The 17923-nt window shown below is 46.1% G+C and overlaps 1 protein-coding gene across 11 annotated transcripts in view; it reads left to right on the forward strand.

Moving 5' to 3' along the window:
• The first annotated feature begins 2371 nt into the window (after positions 1–2371).
• The window catches only part of NSD1 (nuclear receptor binding SET domain protein 1), a 133992-nt gene continuing 118440 nt past the window's right edge, over positions 2372–17923 (forward strand). Inside the window, exons 1-3 of one of the 11 annotated variants that reach the window (XM_036424011.2) lie at positions 2395–2565; positions 4540–4653; positions 5394–5483. In XM_036424011.2, the coding sequence (XP_036279904.1) occupies positions 4624–4653; positions 5394–5483 (120 nt within the window). In that variant the 5' untranslated portion in view covers positions 2395–2565; positions 4540–4623. Of the gene's footprint in view, positions 2566–2938; positions 3059–3245; positions 3386–3550; positions 3970–4536; positions 5484–17923 lie in introns of those variants that run through there. The other 10 variants (XM_036424013.2, XM_036424010.2, XM_036424012.2 and 7 more) reach the window with 10 other exon arrangements.

The raw sequence follows: 17923 nt of genomic DNA on the forward strand, positions 1-17923 counted from the left end.
CAGCTCTCTGCTGTATTATTACTTATCTGTTCTCACAAGGCTGTGAGGGGGAGCTCAATAAGTATCTACTGATTTAATGAAGTGGTGGGGGGCAGTTCTAAGAAAAAAGGGTGGCTGCTGTGGCTCAATCCCCTGCATTGAAAGGTCTCAGGTTTAATTCTTGGTCAGGGCACATGCCTGGGTTGCAGATTCCATCCCCATTAGAGGTGCATATGGTAGGCAACTGATCAATGTCTCTCTATCACGTAGATGCTTCTCTATCATGTCAATGTTTCTATCTTTTTCTTTCCCTCTACCTTCCGCTCTCTCTAAAATCAATGAAAGCATACCCTTGGGTAAGGATTAAAAAATAAATAAGTAAAGCAGTCACTGTACACTGGCCACATTTCTTTCTTTTTTTTTTAAACTATATATTTTATTGATTTTTTACAGAGAGAAAGGGAGAGAGCTAGAGAGCTAGAAATGTCAATGAGAGAGAAACATCGACCAGCTGCCTCTTGCACACCCCCGACTGGGGATGTGTCCACAACCAACATACATGCCATTGACCAGAATCGAACCTGGGACCCTTCAGTCTGCAGACCGACGCTCTACCGCTGAGCCAAACCGGTTTCGGCTAGCCACATTTCTTGACAGGTATCTATGTCAGCAGGGTAGAAATTCTCAGTAATCATAATTTAAAGATGAGGTAACTGAGGCTAAGTTAATCTCATTTTGCCTGTCTGGCCCTAGCACACATAACACTGCCAATCTGACTTTGCACATAGGAACCTTCTTCAGGGTACCTCATTGTCTTCAACAGAAGGAGCAATTGGGGGGGGAGGGGAAGACAGTGCCCCCTCACCACTCTGATTCCCTTTGAGAAAGCCTGCTTGCTGTCTTGGAAGGGCTTGTATCCCAGCATTTACTGTGTGATCAGGTCTTGTAGTGTGCCTTCACCACTGGGCGGAGGGCCTTGCAGAGCAGGAGGCTTAGGGGCAACTTGAATTCCAAGCCTGTTCTGGTGAAGATGGGGAAGGCTGAAGGATGGAGGCCCAGAACATCGGCAAAAGCCGCTTTCCCAGGTGTGCTCAGGGTTAAGATATAAGGGCTGTGGGTGATCCGCTCCACACACAATAATTATGTACATCTACTAAGCTCTGGGAGCAGTGGCAGTCACGTGGCTCTCGAGGGCGGTGCTCAGCTTTTTAGATGGAGTTCATTGTAATCCCTGAAGGCTTTCTGGAGGAGGTGGGACTTTTTGCGGTGGCTGATCGTGGTTCTTTCCGAACAGTGAGGATGCACTTAGCACTCTAAGGAACCAGCTAGATCCCTAGGTGAGCTTTTTTTTTGCTGGGGAGCAAGCCCAGGGCGTTGGACCGGGTTGGGGTAAGGACCTGGGGAGCTGAACTTGCGAGGTCAACCTAGGCTTGGGTTTCCCGACCTGCCCTTGTGCTTTCATGGATGACCGAACGAACCGCGGCCGTGCTAGGTAGGCCGGTGCTGTGGGGCCGCGCAAGCTGGGTGCAGGCCTCGAAGTCCGGAGCGCCAGAGAGCAGAGCGCCCCGGACCGGGGGGTCAGGCCAGCAGGCTTGTCCGGGCCATCCCCGCGGCCCCCCCTCCCAGCGCTGGCCCACCGGGGGCTCCGGGTGCCCGGCCCGCAGGGGCAAGGCGCGCACTCCTCGGGGGGCCGGGCTGCGGAGCAGGCGGCCCAGCGCGTCTCCGGTGGCACGAGAGGGCCATCTGCCTGGGTGCCGAGAACTGCAGTGTCCGCGGTGCAAGGCGCGGTCCCTCCGGGGGCCCCCGGCATTGTCCCCCGTCCCGCGCGCACGCCCCGACCGACGCTGCCCGCACCCGCGGTCCGAGTCGCTGTGCCAGGCCCAGACCCAGACCGGGCGCGGGAGGGAGGCGGTGCAGGGATTAGCGGACCCCTCCCCCCGCGCTCCCCTCGCCCCGCCCGAGGCAGCGAGGACCCCTGGGCCAGGGGGTGGCGAGGGAGCCTCGTGCTGGCAGTGCCCGAGCGGGGGACTCGGCCTCACTGGGCGGGGGCCGCTCCGCGAGGTGCGGGCGCGCTGTCAGGCTGCTGCCCGGCTCGGGTGCGAGGGGTGGGCTCAGCGCGGGGGTCGCACGGCCGCATCTCTCAGCCGAGGCCGCGGCTGGGCGGGCAGTGCCCAGGCGGGTAACCCGACCCGACCCGGCTGCTGGTAGCCGCTCACCCCTCAAGGCCGGGCGAGGGGGAGGGAGAGGCCTGGGGGAGGGGAGGGGAGGGGTGGTGGGTGAGGGGCTGTGGGTCCCGCAGGGCCGAGTCCCCGGCCTGTCTGCGTGGCTGCGCGGCGGCTGCCTGCGGCGCCCGGGACGAACCGGCCCCCCGCCTCACGGGCGTCGGGCCTGCGGCAGGAGGGAGCCTGGGCTGCACAGGCTTGGCTCGGGGAGGCAGACCCGAGCTGCTGCCTCCATTTTGTTTCCTGCTCAGCTTGGTCTGTGGTGGTGGTGGTGTGGGTTTGGGGTGCGGCCGGGCACGGGGATCACTTGCGGCCGCGCCTGTTCGGGGCCCGAGGCCTCGAAGACCCCAGCCCGAGCCCCCAGGTGAGCCCCGCGATAGGAGGGGGGGCTGTTGCCTTGGCCTCGGGCCGAGCCGAGCGGGCTGAGGGCAGGTGCCCAGTGGATGGGGAGCCCGGGCGATAACCTAAGATGGAGGCCGGGACTGACGCGGGCCCGAGCAGGGCTGGCGGGGCGGTAAGACGGGCCTCAACCGGGCCATCAGCCAGTAGCCGCCCGGGTCGGGGCTGGGGACCGGCGGGGTGCGGGAGTCGTGTGCAGCCCGGGGCCAGCTCGGCGCCCTGAGGAGGTAGGTGCGGGGCGCAGGGTACCACCCACGACGCCCGTAGGCCCGGACTCTCCAGGGAGGCGCGCGAGGCTCCCAGGGAGCCCACCTCAGGCCCCGCCCGGGCTGCGGGCCGGCCCGTAGGCCCCGGCTGCGAGCGGGCGCTCCGGGGGAGGGGAGGGGGCTGCGGCGGCGGCCCCGCTGATTGGACGGCGGGCTCCCGAGCCCGACTTCACCCGCCCTGAACCCCGAAGAGTGAGGCGCGGGGGCGCGCGCGCGCGGTGGGGGCTGGGGGGCGCGCGCACTCGGGGCCCCGGCCGCACGCGGGCGGGCGCGAGGCGCTGGGTCGCACGCGCAGCCGCGGGGGCGCGCGCGGTGGGGGTGTGAGGCGGAGGAGGAGGAGGTGGCGGCGGACTAGGCCGGGGCAGGTCGCGCTCGCTGCCTTCTTCCCTGAAGAGAGACGCGGGGGGAGGGGGGGTGCGGCGCGCGGCTCCGCTCTCTCCCCCACCGCTCCGCTTGCGCCCCAGTGTAATGAGGGTCACCCCCTCCCCCCAGCCGGCCCGGGAGGGGGCCCGGGGCACGGTAACTAGTGCACTGGGGTGGGCGGCGGGCAGGCGTGAGGAGGGAGGAGACGGCCGGGCGGGGAAGATGGTGGTGGCGGCGGTGGTGGCGGTGAGGTGAGGGGCGCCGGGGAGGGCCGGGCGCGGCGCGGGGCTGGCGGCCGGCGGCTCTGCAGCCGCGGGCCCCTTCCTCCGCCCTCACTCCCAGCCGGGCTCAGGCCTAGCCGGCCGGCCTGCCGCGAACTTCCTCCCGGCACGGCCCGTGCTCCGCCGGCCTCCCGCGCGCACCTCGGCCTCTGCCTCCCCTCCGGGAGGCGGCTGGGGGGCGCCGGGCCCGCCGCCCTCCCGCAGTAAACTTTGCTTTTGCTGCTGAATATTGATGAGCGCGATCGGCTCGGCCCGGAGGGGCTGCGGCGGCTGCGGAAAGGAGCGCGGCCTGGGCAGGCGGCGGCGGCGGCGGCGTCGGCAGCAGCCATGTTTGTCAAGCTGTAGCAGCAGCTGCTGCTGCCCTGACTTGGCTTCGCCGGCTGCCTCCGTTTCTCCCCCTGCGGCGTCCCAGGCTCTGGGGCCTGCGGCCGTGGACCGAGCTGGCCTGCAGTCAGGAAGGCGAGCTTCGGGGTGCACCCACCCGCTTGGGCCGCCTGGCCTGCGGCCCGTGAACAGCCGGAGCAAAGAGGCTCCGGCGCCGGCTGGGCGCAGGGTGCAGCGCTATTGTGACCGCTGAGCAGAGGGAGCCAGGAAGGGGGGGGGGTTCTTTTTGTGCAGCGTTTGGGACCCCCCTCTCTAACCTCGTATCCCCTTTCCTTCCGGAGATCCGACCGCTAAGGTCCTCAGCGAGGGAGGGAGGGAGGAGAGGATTCCTATTTTGAGATTTTTGGGAATTTCTACTGCCAAATGGTTTTGAATTTTAGTTCAGCCTTACTGTCCACCAGTCTGCAGTGCAGGGAACAGGGACGGGCTGTTTCCATGTGGCAAGATCTGCCCAGCTCCGGGAAGATGGAGTTTAGGGAGGCTCACCGAGGCCATTTTTCTATCATCAGCTGGGGAACTTTTCTGCCCTTGGAAGTGCAGCAGAAAGACATCGAGGCCACTGGGCCTTAAGAAGTGGCTGCCATTTTGAAGATAAGTCTTATGACTTGTTAACTTGGATTAATTGCTGTGTTTTTTGGATTCCAGGTTGATGCTGGCGCAGGATGGATCAGACCTCTGAACTACCCAGAAGAAATTGTCTGCTGTCTTTTTCCAATCCAGTTAATTTAGATGCCCCTGAAGACAAGGACAGCCCTTTCGGTAATGGTCAATCCAATTTTTCTGAGCCACTTAATGGGTGTACTATGCAGTTATCGACTGCCAGTGGAACATCCCAAAATGCTTATGGACAAGATTCTCCATCTTGTTACATTCCACTGCGGAAACTACAGGATTTGGCCTCCATGATCAATGTAGAATATTTAAATGGGTCTGCTGATGGATCAGAATCCTTTCAAGACCCTGAAAAAAGTGATTCAAGAGCTCAGTCGCCAATTGTTTGCACTTCCTTGAGTCCTGGTGGTCCAACAGCACTTGCTATGAAACAGGAACCCTCTTGTAATAACTCCCCTGAACTCCAGGTAAACGTAACAAAGACTGTCAAGAATGGCTTTCTGCACTTTGAGAATTTTACTTGTGTGGACGATGCAGATGTAGATTCTGAAATGGACCCAGAACAGCCAGTCACAGAGGATGAGAGTATAGAGGAGATCTTTGAGGAGACTCAGACCAATGCCACCTGCAATTATGAGCCTAAACCAGAGAATGGTGTAGACGTGGCCATGGGAAAGGAACAAGACAGCACACCAGAGAGTAGACATGGTGCAGTCAAATCGCCATTCTTGCCATTAGCTCCTCAAACTGAAACACAGAAAAATAAGCAAAGAAATGAAGTGGACGGCAGCAATGAAAAAACAGCCCTTCTCCCAGCCCCCTTTTCACTAGGAGATACAAACGTTACCATAGAAGAGCAATTAAACTCAGTAAATTTATCTTTTCAGGATGATCCAGACTCCAGTACCAGTACATTAGGAAACATGCTAGAATTACCTGGAACTTCATCATCATCTACTTCCCAGGAGTTACCATTTGTAAGCAGTTTTTGGTACAACTTAAATATATACACTAATGTATATATACAGGCAACTTAGATGGAAACATAGCTTATTGGTTTTTGGTTACTTATTTCACAGCTTAAAGCCTGTTGCCAATGGTAAACTTTTTGGGGAAATATTACTTTGATTTTAAAATTTATCTCTATTGTAGGAGTTTGGTTCTTTCTAGATTTTCCCAATTAGGACAAGTTAAACTTTTAAAGGCATTTTATTTAGTTCAGATCTAATTTTTCAAGGTGGAGGTCTACATTTGTTTAGCTTTTTTGTTTTGTTTTGGCTTGCTGGTGTTATGAATTATAGGAGAACCAATTAATTACAGTACCCGGTGTCCTGTTTTAACGTAATACATGGCTTATTTTCTTAGTTAATGGGGTGACTCTTGCTGACTGTTGAAGTGCATTTTGTGTACAGATTGAAAGTAGCTAAGATGAGTTGAAGTTCTTGGATCAGTCCAGTTTTACCCCTAACACATGTCTCTGAAATATACTGTGTCAAGATTTAACTGGAATTTTATGGTATGTGATAATTGTTTTGAGTGTATTAAGTAATTTACTATACCATGTAGCCCTGCTGTTCTTTAAAGTTACAAAAGGAGATGTGGGTGTGTCACTTTTGTTTCTATTGATTCATATGTATCTTAAATATACTTTGGTACTTCTTGATTTCTTAGCTTGGTACTTATAGATTTAATAATTTTGTTTTTGGTAGTTACCTTGAGTCTGTATTGTTCTGGATAATTTTTAGCATCCATAAGCTATGTTGGCAACCTGTTGGCAGCTCAGACAAATCCTTTTTCTTGGGTTCACATACATTTATATATATATGTGTGTGTGTGTGTAAATACACACGCACACACATATAAACACATACATACACACATATACAAATACATACATACAGGGTGGGCCAAAAATAGTTTTACAGTGTGAGTACAAGTAACACGGTTTATTTTTGTATTGTTACTACTACTTTCTATAGTTTTGCTTTTGTATTTACATAAAAATCTAGAACTGATGGTGGAGATAGATGTTTCTCCAGAATCATACAAATAGAAATCTCATTGTTGGTTCTTATTAAAGAGATACCAGTGGAGTATTGGTTCTGTTAAAAACAATTGAAAATATTGGAGCCAGTATCATGTACTTTCTCTGTATTAGGTCCTGTGCTCAGGGCTGGAAATTTTAGAAAATCCTTAGCAAATGTTTGTCTTTTATTCTTTCTGTAATATTGTGATAGAATGAGATTCTCTGGGTAAAAGTAGAATAGTTATTAGGATTATAAACCCCATGTCTGGAATTAGATAAAGACACATAATTCAAGATCATATTGTCTGTTGTTTTGTATATCTAGCTATAAGCAGACTGTTTGCTTCCTCTCATAAACGAGCAACCTCTTCAGCTTATCTTTATGTGCTCTTTAGTTCTTTTCTTTGCATATAGTGATGTGAAATGATTGTCATTTTAGTTAATAATCCTGACCTGGTACTTTTATGTTTAATTGGGTTGATACCTTCTAATTCCTGCCAGTGTACATAAATTACTTTGTACATTGTAGGAGCTGGATTGAATGTTTAAAAATTTTTTATTTATTGATTTTAGAGAGGGGGGGAGGAGAAGCATCAATTTGTGTTCTATTTATTTATGCATTCTTTCGTTGATTCTTGTATGTTCCATGACTAGGGATTGAGCCTGCAACCTTGGCATATGGGGACAGTCCTCTAACGAACTGAGCTTACCCAGCCAGGGCTTGGAGAAGATCTTGAAGGAAAGTTGGTCCCCAGAACTCCCAAGTTTAAATAGGCAGTACCTTAGTTTATTAAGTGCTTTGGTCTCTATTTTCTCATTGGGTCTTCATAGCCTTTTAGTAAAAAAGAGAAGTCATGGACAGTGTACAAGGCACTTGAGATTATTGGAGACAGTACTGAAACCCATGAAAGATAGAATTAATTATTTGAGTTCTTTTGGCGTTCTTTCTTTGATTTGTCTCTCACAGTGACTTCTGAAGGTATCTGACATGTGTCTGCACCTGAAGTAACTTCTGGTTTTCTCACTAGGTTGATTTGCCAAGTTGTTTGTTTTCTATTCTTTCTCACTTAGATATTTTATGGAGAATTTATACTATAGTGGTACTCATGAATTTGGGGATTCTCAATGCTCTTAGAATGTAGCTAGTTTCAGGATGGTCTGATGTACATATACTGGTCCTATCTAAAGAAGAGGACCACTAAAAATGAATTCACTTAAAATGGGGACTAACTTCACCGGTTTGGCTCAGCGGTAGAGCGTCGGCCTGCGGACTGAGATGTCCTGGGTTCGATTCCGGTAAAGAACATGTGCATTGGTTGCGGGCACATCCCCAGTAGGGGGTGTGCAAGAGGCAGCTGATAATTTTTAGCATCCAGAAACATCTCATCGATGTTTCTAACTCTCCCTGTTCCTCTCTGTAAAAATCAATAATATATATATATATTTAAAAATGGGGACCAACGTCTCATAAATAGAGAAAGAATTATTTAGGATTTCATATTGAAAAGTAAAATTAAGAATTATAAAAATTTAAACCTTTATAAAAATTTTAGTTAGGATGGCAACTATGCTTTGTAATAAAAGGGTAATATGCAAATCTACCAAATGGTGGAATGACTAATTGCTTTGATACACACTGACTACTAGGGGGCAGCTGCTCAAAGCAGGAGCTGCTCCATGGTGGTCAGTGCGCTCCCACAGGGGGAGTGTTGCTCAGCCAGAAGCCGGGCTCATGGCGAGTGCAGCAGTGGTGGTTGGAGCCTCTCCCACCTCCGCAGCAGCGCTAAGGATTTCCGACGGATGGCTTAGGCCCGCTGCCCAGGCCGAAGCCATCAGTCGGACACCCCCTAAGGGCTACCGGACTGGGAGAGGGCACAGGCCAGGCTTAGGGACCTCCCCAAGTGCATGAATTTTGTGCACCAGGCATGTAGTTTCTTATGAGGGAAGAATCAAATTTTTAAAAATTTTGTCCAGTGAAATTGTACAATAAAAAGATGACATATGCACTTAAATTTTCTTTATTTTCTCATCATGATCATAAGGAAAATAAATTCTTTTTAAAAATATTTTTATTCATTTCAGAGAGGAAGGGAGAGGAAAAGAGAGATAGAAACATCAATGATGAGAGAATCATTGATTGGCTGCTTCCTGCACGCCCCCTACTGGGGGTGGAGCCCGCAACCCAGGCATGTGCCCTTGAACGGAATCAAATCTGGGACCCATTAGACCACAGGCTCTATCCACTGAGCCAAACCAGTCAGGATAGGAAAATAAATTCTTAGAAAAATATTTAAGGACTTAACAGTTTTAATGAGGTTTTCTTTTTAAAAATGTTTACTATGGAAAATTTTAAGCATATACCAAAGAAGAGAGAATAGTAGAAATGTCTGTGTACTCCACCCAGCTTCAAGAATTACTGCGCTGTCCAGTGTGGTGCAGTTGGTTGGAGAGTCATCCCTTATTCCAGAGCAGTGGTCACCAACCGTGAGGTCTGAAAGGTTAGCGACTGCTGCTCCAGAGGGTGGTGGTTCTGATTTCCAGTCAGGGCACACACCCAGGTTGAGGGTTCAATCCCCAGTGTGGTCTGGGTGCATGCAAGAGGCAACTAATGGATGTGTTTTTTTCTCACAGATTTTTTTTTCTCTCACAGATTTTTCCCCCCTCTCTCTTTCACCAATTATTATTATTATTATATTGTTTTAAAGAGAGGAAGAAAGAGAGCAAGGGGAGGGAGAGGAAGATACAGAAAGAGAAATATCAACTTGTTGTTCTATTTATTATGCATTCATTGGTTGATTTCCTGTGCCCAGACTGAGGATTGAGCCCACAATCTTGGCATATCAAGAGGACACACTGAACAAGCCGTCCAGGGATCGTTTTTATTTATATTGAATTAAAGAAACATGGCACAAAAAGATTTGTTTGTGGTTTTACCCCTTGTAATTGATTTGCACTGGTATACTCGTTAGGTGGAGATAAATACTATATATTGTCCATGGGGTGGATGTTTGAAAAATTAGATTTCTTTATTGCCATTTAAAAACAGGTATTTTGTTGTTTCAATAATATTTACCCTGTACCAATCTTAGGGATACAGAAAATATTCACAAACCACTCCATTTTAAGTTCTGTGCTATTGATGTTTGATGTTTGATTAGTTAAAGAAGATATGTGTAGAGATATGAAATCTAGAGTAGTCAAGGCTTTAAGGAAGAAATGGAACTTGAATTGACTTTGTCTGGGCTTGATTGGGTTTGGTTTAGAAGGGTACTTTGGGTGTGGAGAATTAGATGAACACAGTATTTTTAGAAGGTGTTTGTTGGATATTAATTGGGTAGGTTGAGGGTAGTCAGGTAATAGGGCATAGAAATCCAGACTCTGGCATTTTGTATTAATGTGATAGGAACTGGGAACCAGCTAGGGGTTTTAGTTGAGAAATGATATGAAATCTGTGTTTGGAAAACTTGGGCGGGGGAAGAATATAGACATGATTAGGATGTAGGGCCCTAACCGGTTTGGCTCAGTGGGTATAGCATCGGCCTGCGGACTGAAGGGTCCCAGGTTCAATTCCTGTCAAGGGCATGTACCTTGGTTGCGAGCATATCCCCAGTAGGGAGTGTGCAAGAGGCAGCTGATTGACGTTTCTTTCTGATCGATGTTTCTAACTCTCTATTCCTCTTCCTTCCTCTCTGTAAAAAATCAATAAAATATATTAAAAAAACAAAAAGATTAGAAGTAAGAGTCTGTTGTGATAGTAATTACATTAAAAAAAATTTATTGATTGATTTTTAGAGAGAGCAGAAGGGGGAGAGAGAGACATCGATCTGCTGTTCATTAATTTACTTATTTTTAATTAAAATTTTATTTTATTGATTTCAGGAAGGAAAAGAGAGAGACAAACATCAGTGAGAGAGATCTGCTGCCTCCCGCACACCCCAAATCGGGGATTGACCTGGCAACCTGGCATGTGCCCTGACCTGGAATTGAACCATGACCTCCTGGTTCAAAGGTTGATGCTCAGTCACTGAGTCACACCAGCTGGGCTGCTGTTCCATTTATTCATGCATTCGCTGGTTGATTCATCTGTGTGCCCTGGCTGGGGATTGAACCTGCAACCAACTCAGCTGCTCGATCAGGGCCACAATAGTAGTTAAAACTTAAGACTTGAGCAGAGTCAGGAGTAGAAAGAAGGAATCAGTACATTAATATTATTTCAAAGGGGGAAATTGACAGCCCTTTTGGGATTGCCTGGATATGTGGAAAGGTAGAGTTAAGAGTTGAGGAATAAAGGAGAGGAATGGGTGTAGATGATGTCCAAGGCTTGTCTTATTGCCCGAGCCAAAAAATAATTTCTCAAGGGTTTTCGTCACCCAGTAATTCTCTATTTCCTTCCTTAATCTGTGAGAAGAAAATTGATCCTATCTCCACAATTCTCAGGTTCTGCTCTCTGACTCTCTATGATATAGGGCCTTGTTTTATTCATTACTCCTTTCTCTTTCTCTCTGGGATCTTTGTTCTCTATCTCTCCACTACATCAATTTTTCTGCCTCAAAAGAGGATGACATCCTATTCTAAAGGGACCTTCTTTTGCCCTGTAACCCTCCAATTATCTTTCCCCTTTACTGGTGCATTTCTTGGAAGTGTTGTCTACTTTTTTTTACCTCTCCTTAAAGCTTTCTGGTTTGGCTTCTGTATCCTCCACTCAACCAAAGCTGTTCTTTCATAAGTCACAAGTGATACTTCCTAATTTATCCTATTAGATTTGCAGCATTTTCACTACCACTCCTTTAAACTTTTTTTTTTTTTTAAGTCCTGGCTCTTGTCCTCTTTCCTTAATTCTCTGCAGTATCATCCACTCTCATTGATTCATTTTACTGCTAGTCTGCTATGAAAACTCTTGACTTCTGAGCTTCAGACCAAGAAATCTGATTGCCAAGCAAGCTTCTTTTTTATTACCATTTGTTTCTTTCTGCATCATTCCTTCTGTTCAATGCTGGAAACCTTGGAATCACTTACTCACTTAAATTAGTGGTCTGCAAACCGTGGCTCACGAGCCACATTCAGCTCTTTGGCCCCTTGAGTGTGGCTCTTCCACAAAATGCCACATGCGGGCATTCAGTACAGTGCTATTGAAACTTCGTGGTCCGTGCGCAGAAGTCAGTTTTTGGCGCTCAAAAGAAATTTCAATCGTTGTACTGTTGATATTTGGCTCTATTGATTAATGAGTTTGCTGACCACTGACTTAAATGATTAAAACATATTCGATCATGTGTTTGATTTCAGATGATCATTGCTAGGCATTGCTAGTATAAAAGAAAGGAAAGACTTAGTCCTTGGGTTTTATTTTTCTTTTGAAAATAAAATATTTTTATAGCCCTAGCTGGTTTTCCTTAATGGATAGAGTGTTGGCCTGCAGACTGAAGGGTCCCAGGTTCTATTCTGGTTAAGGGCACATGCCCAGGTTTCAGTCACAACCCCCAGGAAGAGGCAGTTGATTGATTCACTGTCATCAAGGTTTCTCTCTGTCTCTCCTCCCTTCCTCTCTGAAATCAATTTTATATATTATGCCCAGGAAATCGAACCATGACCTCCTATTTCATAGGTTGACTCGCATCCACTGAGCCACACCTGCTAGGCTGGTTTGTGTTTGTTTTTTTTTTTAAACATATTTTATTGATTTTTTACAGAGAGGAAGAGAGCAGGATAGAGAGTTAGAAACATCGATGAGAGAGAATCATCGATCAGCTGGCTCTTGCACACCCCCTACTGGGGATGTGCCCGCAACCAGGTACATGCCCTTGCCTGGAATCGAACCCAGGACCTTTCAGTCCGCAGGCCGACGCTCTATCCACTGAGCCAAACCGGTCCCGGCTGGTTTGTGTTTTTAAGGCACTTTACTGTGTGGGGAAGACAAGTGTAAGTAGTGACAATACAGAATACTTGGTCTTGTAGGTGTTACAGAGGCAGTACTGTGGGAATGTGAAGGAAGGCATGCCTGGAGTAATCAGAAAGAACGTCACAGAGGAGTTATATATAATTTGAGCAGAGACGTGCTGGTGTGTAACAGAAAATAGCATTTTGCAAGTGTCAAGAAATTCTTTGATAGGAATCTGGGAGGAATGGGATTGTCAGGAGACAGGGTATAAGGATAGGCCTTATATGCCAGGCTGTAGAGTTGAATTTTTATGTTATTTATTTATTTATTTATTTATTTTTTAATATATTTTATTGATTTCTTACAGAGAGGAAGTGAGAGAGATAGAGAGCTAGAAACATCAATGAGAGAGAAACATCGACCAGCTGCCTCTTGCACACCCCCTACTGGGGACGCGCCCGCAACCAATGTACATGCCCCTGACCGGAATCGAACCCGGGACCCTTCAGTCCGCAGACCGACGCTCTACCACTGAGCCAAACCGGTTTCGGCATGTTATTTCTAAATTATACTTATTCCTTTATCTTTTCATGTCTTCATTCTCATTCTGCTAGAAGGTCTTTATCATTGGTCTTCATATAGTTTTTTTTTTGTCTATTTTTCTTTCTTTTTTTTTTTTTTAAATGGTATCTGTTTCATTTTTTTTTTTAAATATATTTTCTTATTGATTTTTTACAGAGAGAGGAAGGGAGAGAGATAGAGAGCTAGAAACATCGATGAGAGAGAAACATCAACCAGCTGCCTCTTGCACACCCCCTACTGGGGATGTACCCACAACCCAGGTACATGCCTTTGACCAGAATCGAACCTGGGACCTTCCAATCCGCCGACCGACGCTCTACCACTGAGCCAAACCGGTTTCGGCATTTTGTCTATTTTTCTTATACATAGTCACCTTGACCTCTGAAATGAGAAATACTAGGTCTCTGGTTAAAGACTTATCTTCAGTGCCTTACTTCTTTCCCCATTTGCCTACCAAATAAAGCCAAGTTCAGCATACTGACCATTCTAAAACTCATGCATGTGTTTACCCCGGGCATCCCGGGTTAAGCCAAACTCAATTGTGTTAGTGGTGCCTTGCTCTATACTGTCTCCTCACTATTGCCTTTATCTTCCTGGTTTGATTCATGTTTGCATCTTAGTGTGTAGTCTCTTTGTATTAGAGACTCATGTATCTGTTGAGTAAAAGAATGAATGGTGCTATTATAGAAATACAAATTAGATAGGGAAAGTAATTTTAGGTTAGGAAGGTGATGAGTGGAATCTCAGCTCTCATCCTCAATGTACCATTTTAAAAATTTAAGATTTTTTGTATTGATCTCCTTATGCACTCAATTTCTAAGGCCTTTGCATTTGAGCTTCTTAACATCTCTCAAGCATTACTTTTTCTCTTTGTTCTCACTTAATCCCGTAATCTATATATGTAAAAGCCTAAGTGACCGTTATGACTGAACCACTGGAACAACCGGTCAACCAGTTGCTATGACATGCACTGACCATCAGGGAGATAAATGTTCAATGCAGGAGCTGCCCCCTGGTGGTCAGTGCACTCCCACAGCCAACCATCCATGCCCGGCCCAGTGACTGTCACCTCCTCTCCAGACCCTGCTTTTGGGCCCTGGGCTGGGACAGGGAAGCGTGGGTAGGTGGGAGCAGATGCAGCCCCTTTCCCAGGGGGGGCTGAGGATCCTCTCCCTCCTCAGGTGGGTGGCCACCTTCCCCTCCCACCTCCCCCTCCAGGCTAGCAGTCCCCTATTGGTCTCTCCCTAATCGCCCTGATTGCCAGCTAGGCCTAGGGACCCCACCCATGCATTCATGCACCGGGCCTTTAGTTAAGGATATTATATCATGGCTTTATGTTGGACCAGTCTCTGAGTGTGTATTGTGCTACCAGTTTAATTGGAGAATTCCTTTTAATACAAATTGGATAGGGAAAGTAATTTTAGGTTAGTAATACAGTTCTTCATCTCTAAATTAGGGCTATTATCTTACTTGCAGGGTTGTTTGAGAAGGTGCAAAAGACAATTTATTTGAAGCAGCTAGCTCTGAAGTAGGTCCTCAAAAAGTAGTGCCTATTGTATGCCAAGAACCAAATGTAATTTGAAAGATTTAGCTGTGAATTTTGATAAACATCTTTGCATTTTTACTTTTGTTTCTATTCTTCCAAAATTTTTTCTTGTGTAATTGATAAGGACATCAACTACTGTTGACAGTTTCTATTTTTGTTTAATAATCAGGGATTTGATCCATTTTTGTTTGCTAACAGGATTTAATTTGTGCAATAGGATCGGTATCTTTCTGTACCCCAACAATTAAATGATGTTATTATGTTGTTGCATTTTTGCCAATTACCTTTTGTCATGGATATTAATGTTTCATTTTCACCTTCTGGTTTCTAGGGTTTGATTTTCATTGCAGATTAATTTCTAAAAATTTTTAAAAATATATATATTTTATTGATTTTCCACAGAGAGGAAGGGAGAAGGATAGAGAGTTAGAAATGTCGATGAGAGAGAAACATTGACTAGCTGCCTCCTGCACACCTCCCACTGGGGATGTGCCTGCAACCAACGTACATGCCCTTGACCGGAATCCACAGACCGACGCTCTATCCACTGAGCCAAACTGGCTTCGGCAATTTCTAAAATTTTTTAAAAATGATCTGTGATGTAGCCTTTTGAGGAAATTATTATTAATCTTTTTAGTTAGAAAAGTAATAAATATTTATGCTAAAAAAAAAAGACAGACTTAAAAATGGAATATAAAAATCTCTGTTTCTATCACCTCTCATCGTCTCCTTCATTTCCATCCTTGATATTTAATGAGAATTTTGTGTGTGTACTTTAATATTTTGGTAACACAAGTGGCAGGATGTATGTATTAATATCTTGGTTAATAAGTTTAAGGACAGATCTTGTCATATGAACAGGTAGATATATCTCCATTCTTCTCTTTATATGTAGATTTTTATTGATTTCAGAGACGTAGGGGGAGAGAGAGAGAGAGATAGAAATAGAACCATCAATGATGAGAGAGAATCATTAATTGGATGCCTCCTGCATGTCCCCCATTGGGGAGTGAACCCGCAACCCGGGCATGTGCTCTGACCGGGAAGTGAACTGTGACCACCTACCACTGAGCCATGCCGGCAGGGCAAAACATCAATTTTTTTGTTCCCCTTATCTTTACATTCATTGCTTGATTCTTGTTTGTGTCCTGAATGGGGATGGAACTTGAAACCTTGGCATATCAGGACAATGCTGTAACCAACTGAGCTCCAGCCAGGGCTAAAATTTTATTTCTAAAATGTTAGGTAGCCCTAACTGGTTTAGCTCAGTGGATAGAGCGTCAGCCTGTGGACTCAAGGGTCCCAGGTTTGATTCTGGTCAAGGGCATGGACCTTGGTTTCAGGCACATACCCAGTAAGGATTGTGCAGGAGGCAGCTGATTGATGTTTCTCTCTCCTCGATGTTTCTAACTCTCTATCCCTCTCCCTTCCTCTCTGTAAAAAATCAATAAAATATATTTAAAAAAATAACATGTTTGGTAAATGGAATTATAGTATGTAGCCCTTTGGGATTTTTTTTCTCCCCCCCATTTGGTATAATTCCCTGAGATTCATCCAAGTATTAAGTAAATCAATATTTTATTCCTTTTTTATTATTACTAAGTAGTATTTATTGTATGAATACACCACAATTTAACTTTTCCCTTGTTGTTGTTTTTTAGATATGTTTTTATTGATTTCAGAGAGGAAGGGAGAGGGAGAGAGAGAGAAACATCAGTGATGAGAGTGAATCATTGATTTGCTGCCTCCTGCATGCTCCCCATTGGGGATTGAGTCCGCAACCTGGGCATGTGCCCTTGACTGGAATCAAACCGGGACCCTTCAGTCCACCCGCCGACTCTCTACCCATTGAGCCAAACTAGCTAGGGTAGTATTCGCTTTTTAAAAGACATCAGGGTTTATTCTAGCTTTTTGATTATTAGAAGTAAAAGTGCTATGAACATACATGTACAGGTTTTTTTGTGTGAGTGAACATGCGTTTTCATTTTTCCTTGATAAATGTCCAATAGTACAGTTGCTGAATTATATGGTGATGTCATGTTTAGTCTTATGAGAAACTGCTAACCTGATTTCTAGAGTGAGTGCCAACATTCTCACCAGCAGTGTGTAAGTGATCCAATTTCTCTGCATCCTCACTGTCATTTGATGGTGTCACTATTTTGGCTATTGTGACAATTATGTAATGATATATCATTATGTGTTTTTGTTTTGCTTTTTTTATCCTCACCAAGGATATGTTTATCGGTTTTAGAAAGAGAGGAAGGGGGATACAGAGAAAAACCTTGATGTGAGAGAGACACATTGATTCACTGTCTCCCACACACACCTAACGGCCCAGATCGAACCTGTAGCCCAGGTATGTGCCCTTGATTGGGAATTGAAACCATGACCCTTCCATGCTTGGGAGCGAAGCTCTAATCACTGAGCAACATTGGCCAGGTCCTCATTTCTCTGGTAGGTAATGATTTGAACAACTTTTTGCTTGTTTATTGACCATCTATATGTGCTATTTGATGAAATATATTTGCATATTTTGCCCACTTTCTAATTGGACTGCTTGATTTTTTTTTAAACTATTGATTTTTTAAAAAAATTTTTATTGTTGAGAGTATTACAGATACTCCCCTTCCCTTCACCTGCTCCCACCTCACCCCAGGGCTTCACTATCCTATTGTCTGTGCCTATAGATAATGTATATATTCATGTAAATCCTTTGGTTAATCTCTTTCCTCCCTTCCCTTCCTTTTTCCTCTGAGATTCATCAGTCTGTTCCATGTTTCCATGCCTCCGGTTCTTTTTATTTTTATTATTATTATTTTATTCAGATTATTACAATTGTTTCTTCTTTTCCCCCTCATAGCTCTCCTCCACCCGGTTCCCACCCCACCCTCTGCCCTTACCACCACCCCCCACTGTCCTCATCCATATGTGTACAATTTTTGTCAATCTCTTCCCACACCTTCCACACCCCTTTTCCCCTGAGAATTATCAATCCACTCCCTTTATGTGCCCTTGATTCTATTATATTCACCAGTTTATTTTGTTCATCAGATTTTTTATTCCCTTGGTTTTTAGATTCACTTGTTGATAGATACGTATTTGTTGTTCATAATTTTTAAAAAATATATATTTTATTGATTTTTTTACAGAGAGGAAGGGAGAGAGATAGAGAGTTGGAAACATCGATGAGAGAGAGTCATCAATCAGCTGCCCCCTGCATGCCCCCCACTGGGGATGTACTTACAACCAAGGTACCGTATTTTCCGGCGTATAAGACGACACTGTGTTCTAGTAAAAAGCCTGCTCAGATTGGCCAGAGTCAGAGAGGCGGTCTATTAAAAAAAGAACTGGTGTTGCCTCGGAAGTGGGGGGAGGAGGGGGTAGTCTT

The sequence above is a fragment of the Pipistrellus kuhlii genome, unplaced genomic scaffold (assembly GCF_014108245.1).
Source record: "Pipistrellus kuhlii isolate mPipKuh1 unplaced genomic scaffold, mPipKuh1.p scaffold_m20_p_8, whole genome shotgun sequence".
NCBI classification, from domain to species: Eukaryota; Metazoa; Chordata; class Mammalia; order Chiroptera; family Vespertilionidae; genus Pipistrellus; species Pipistrellus kuhlii.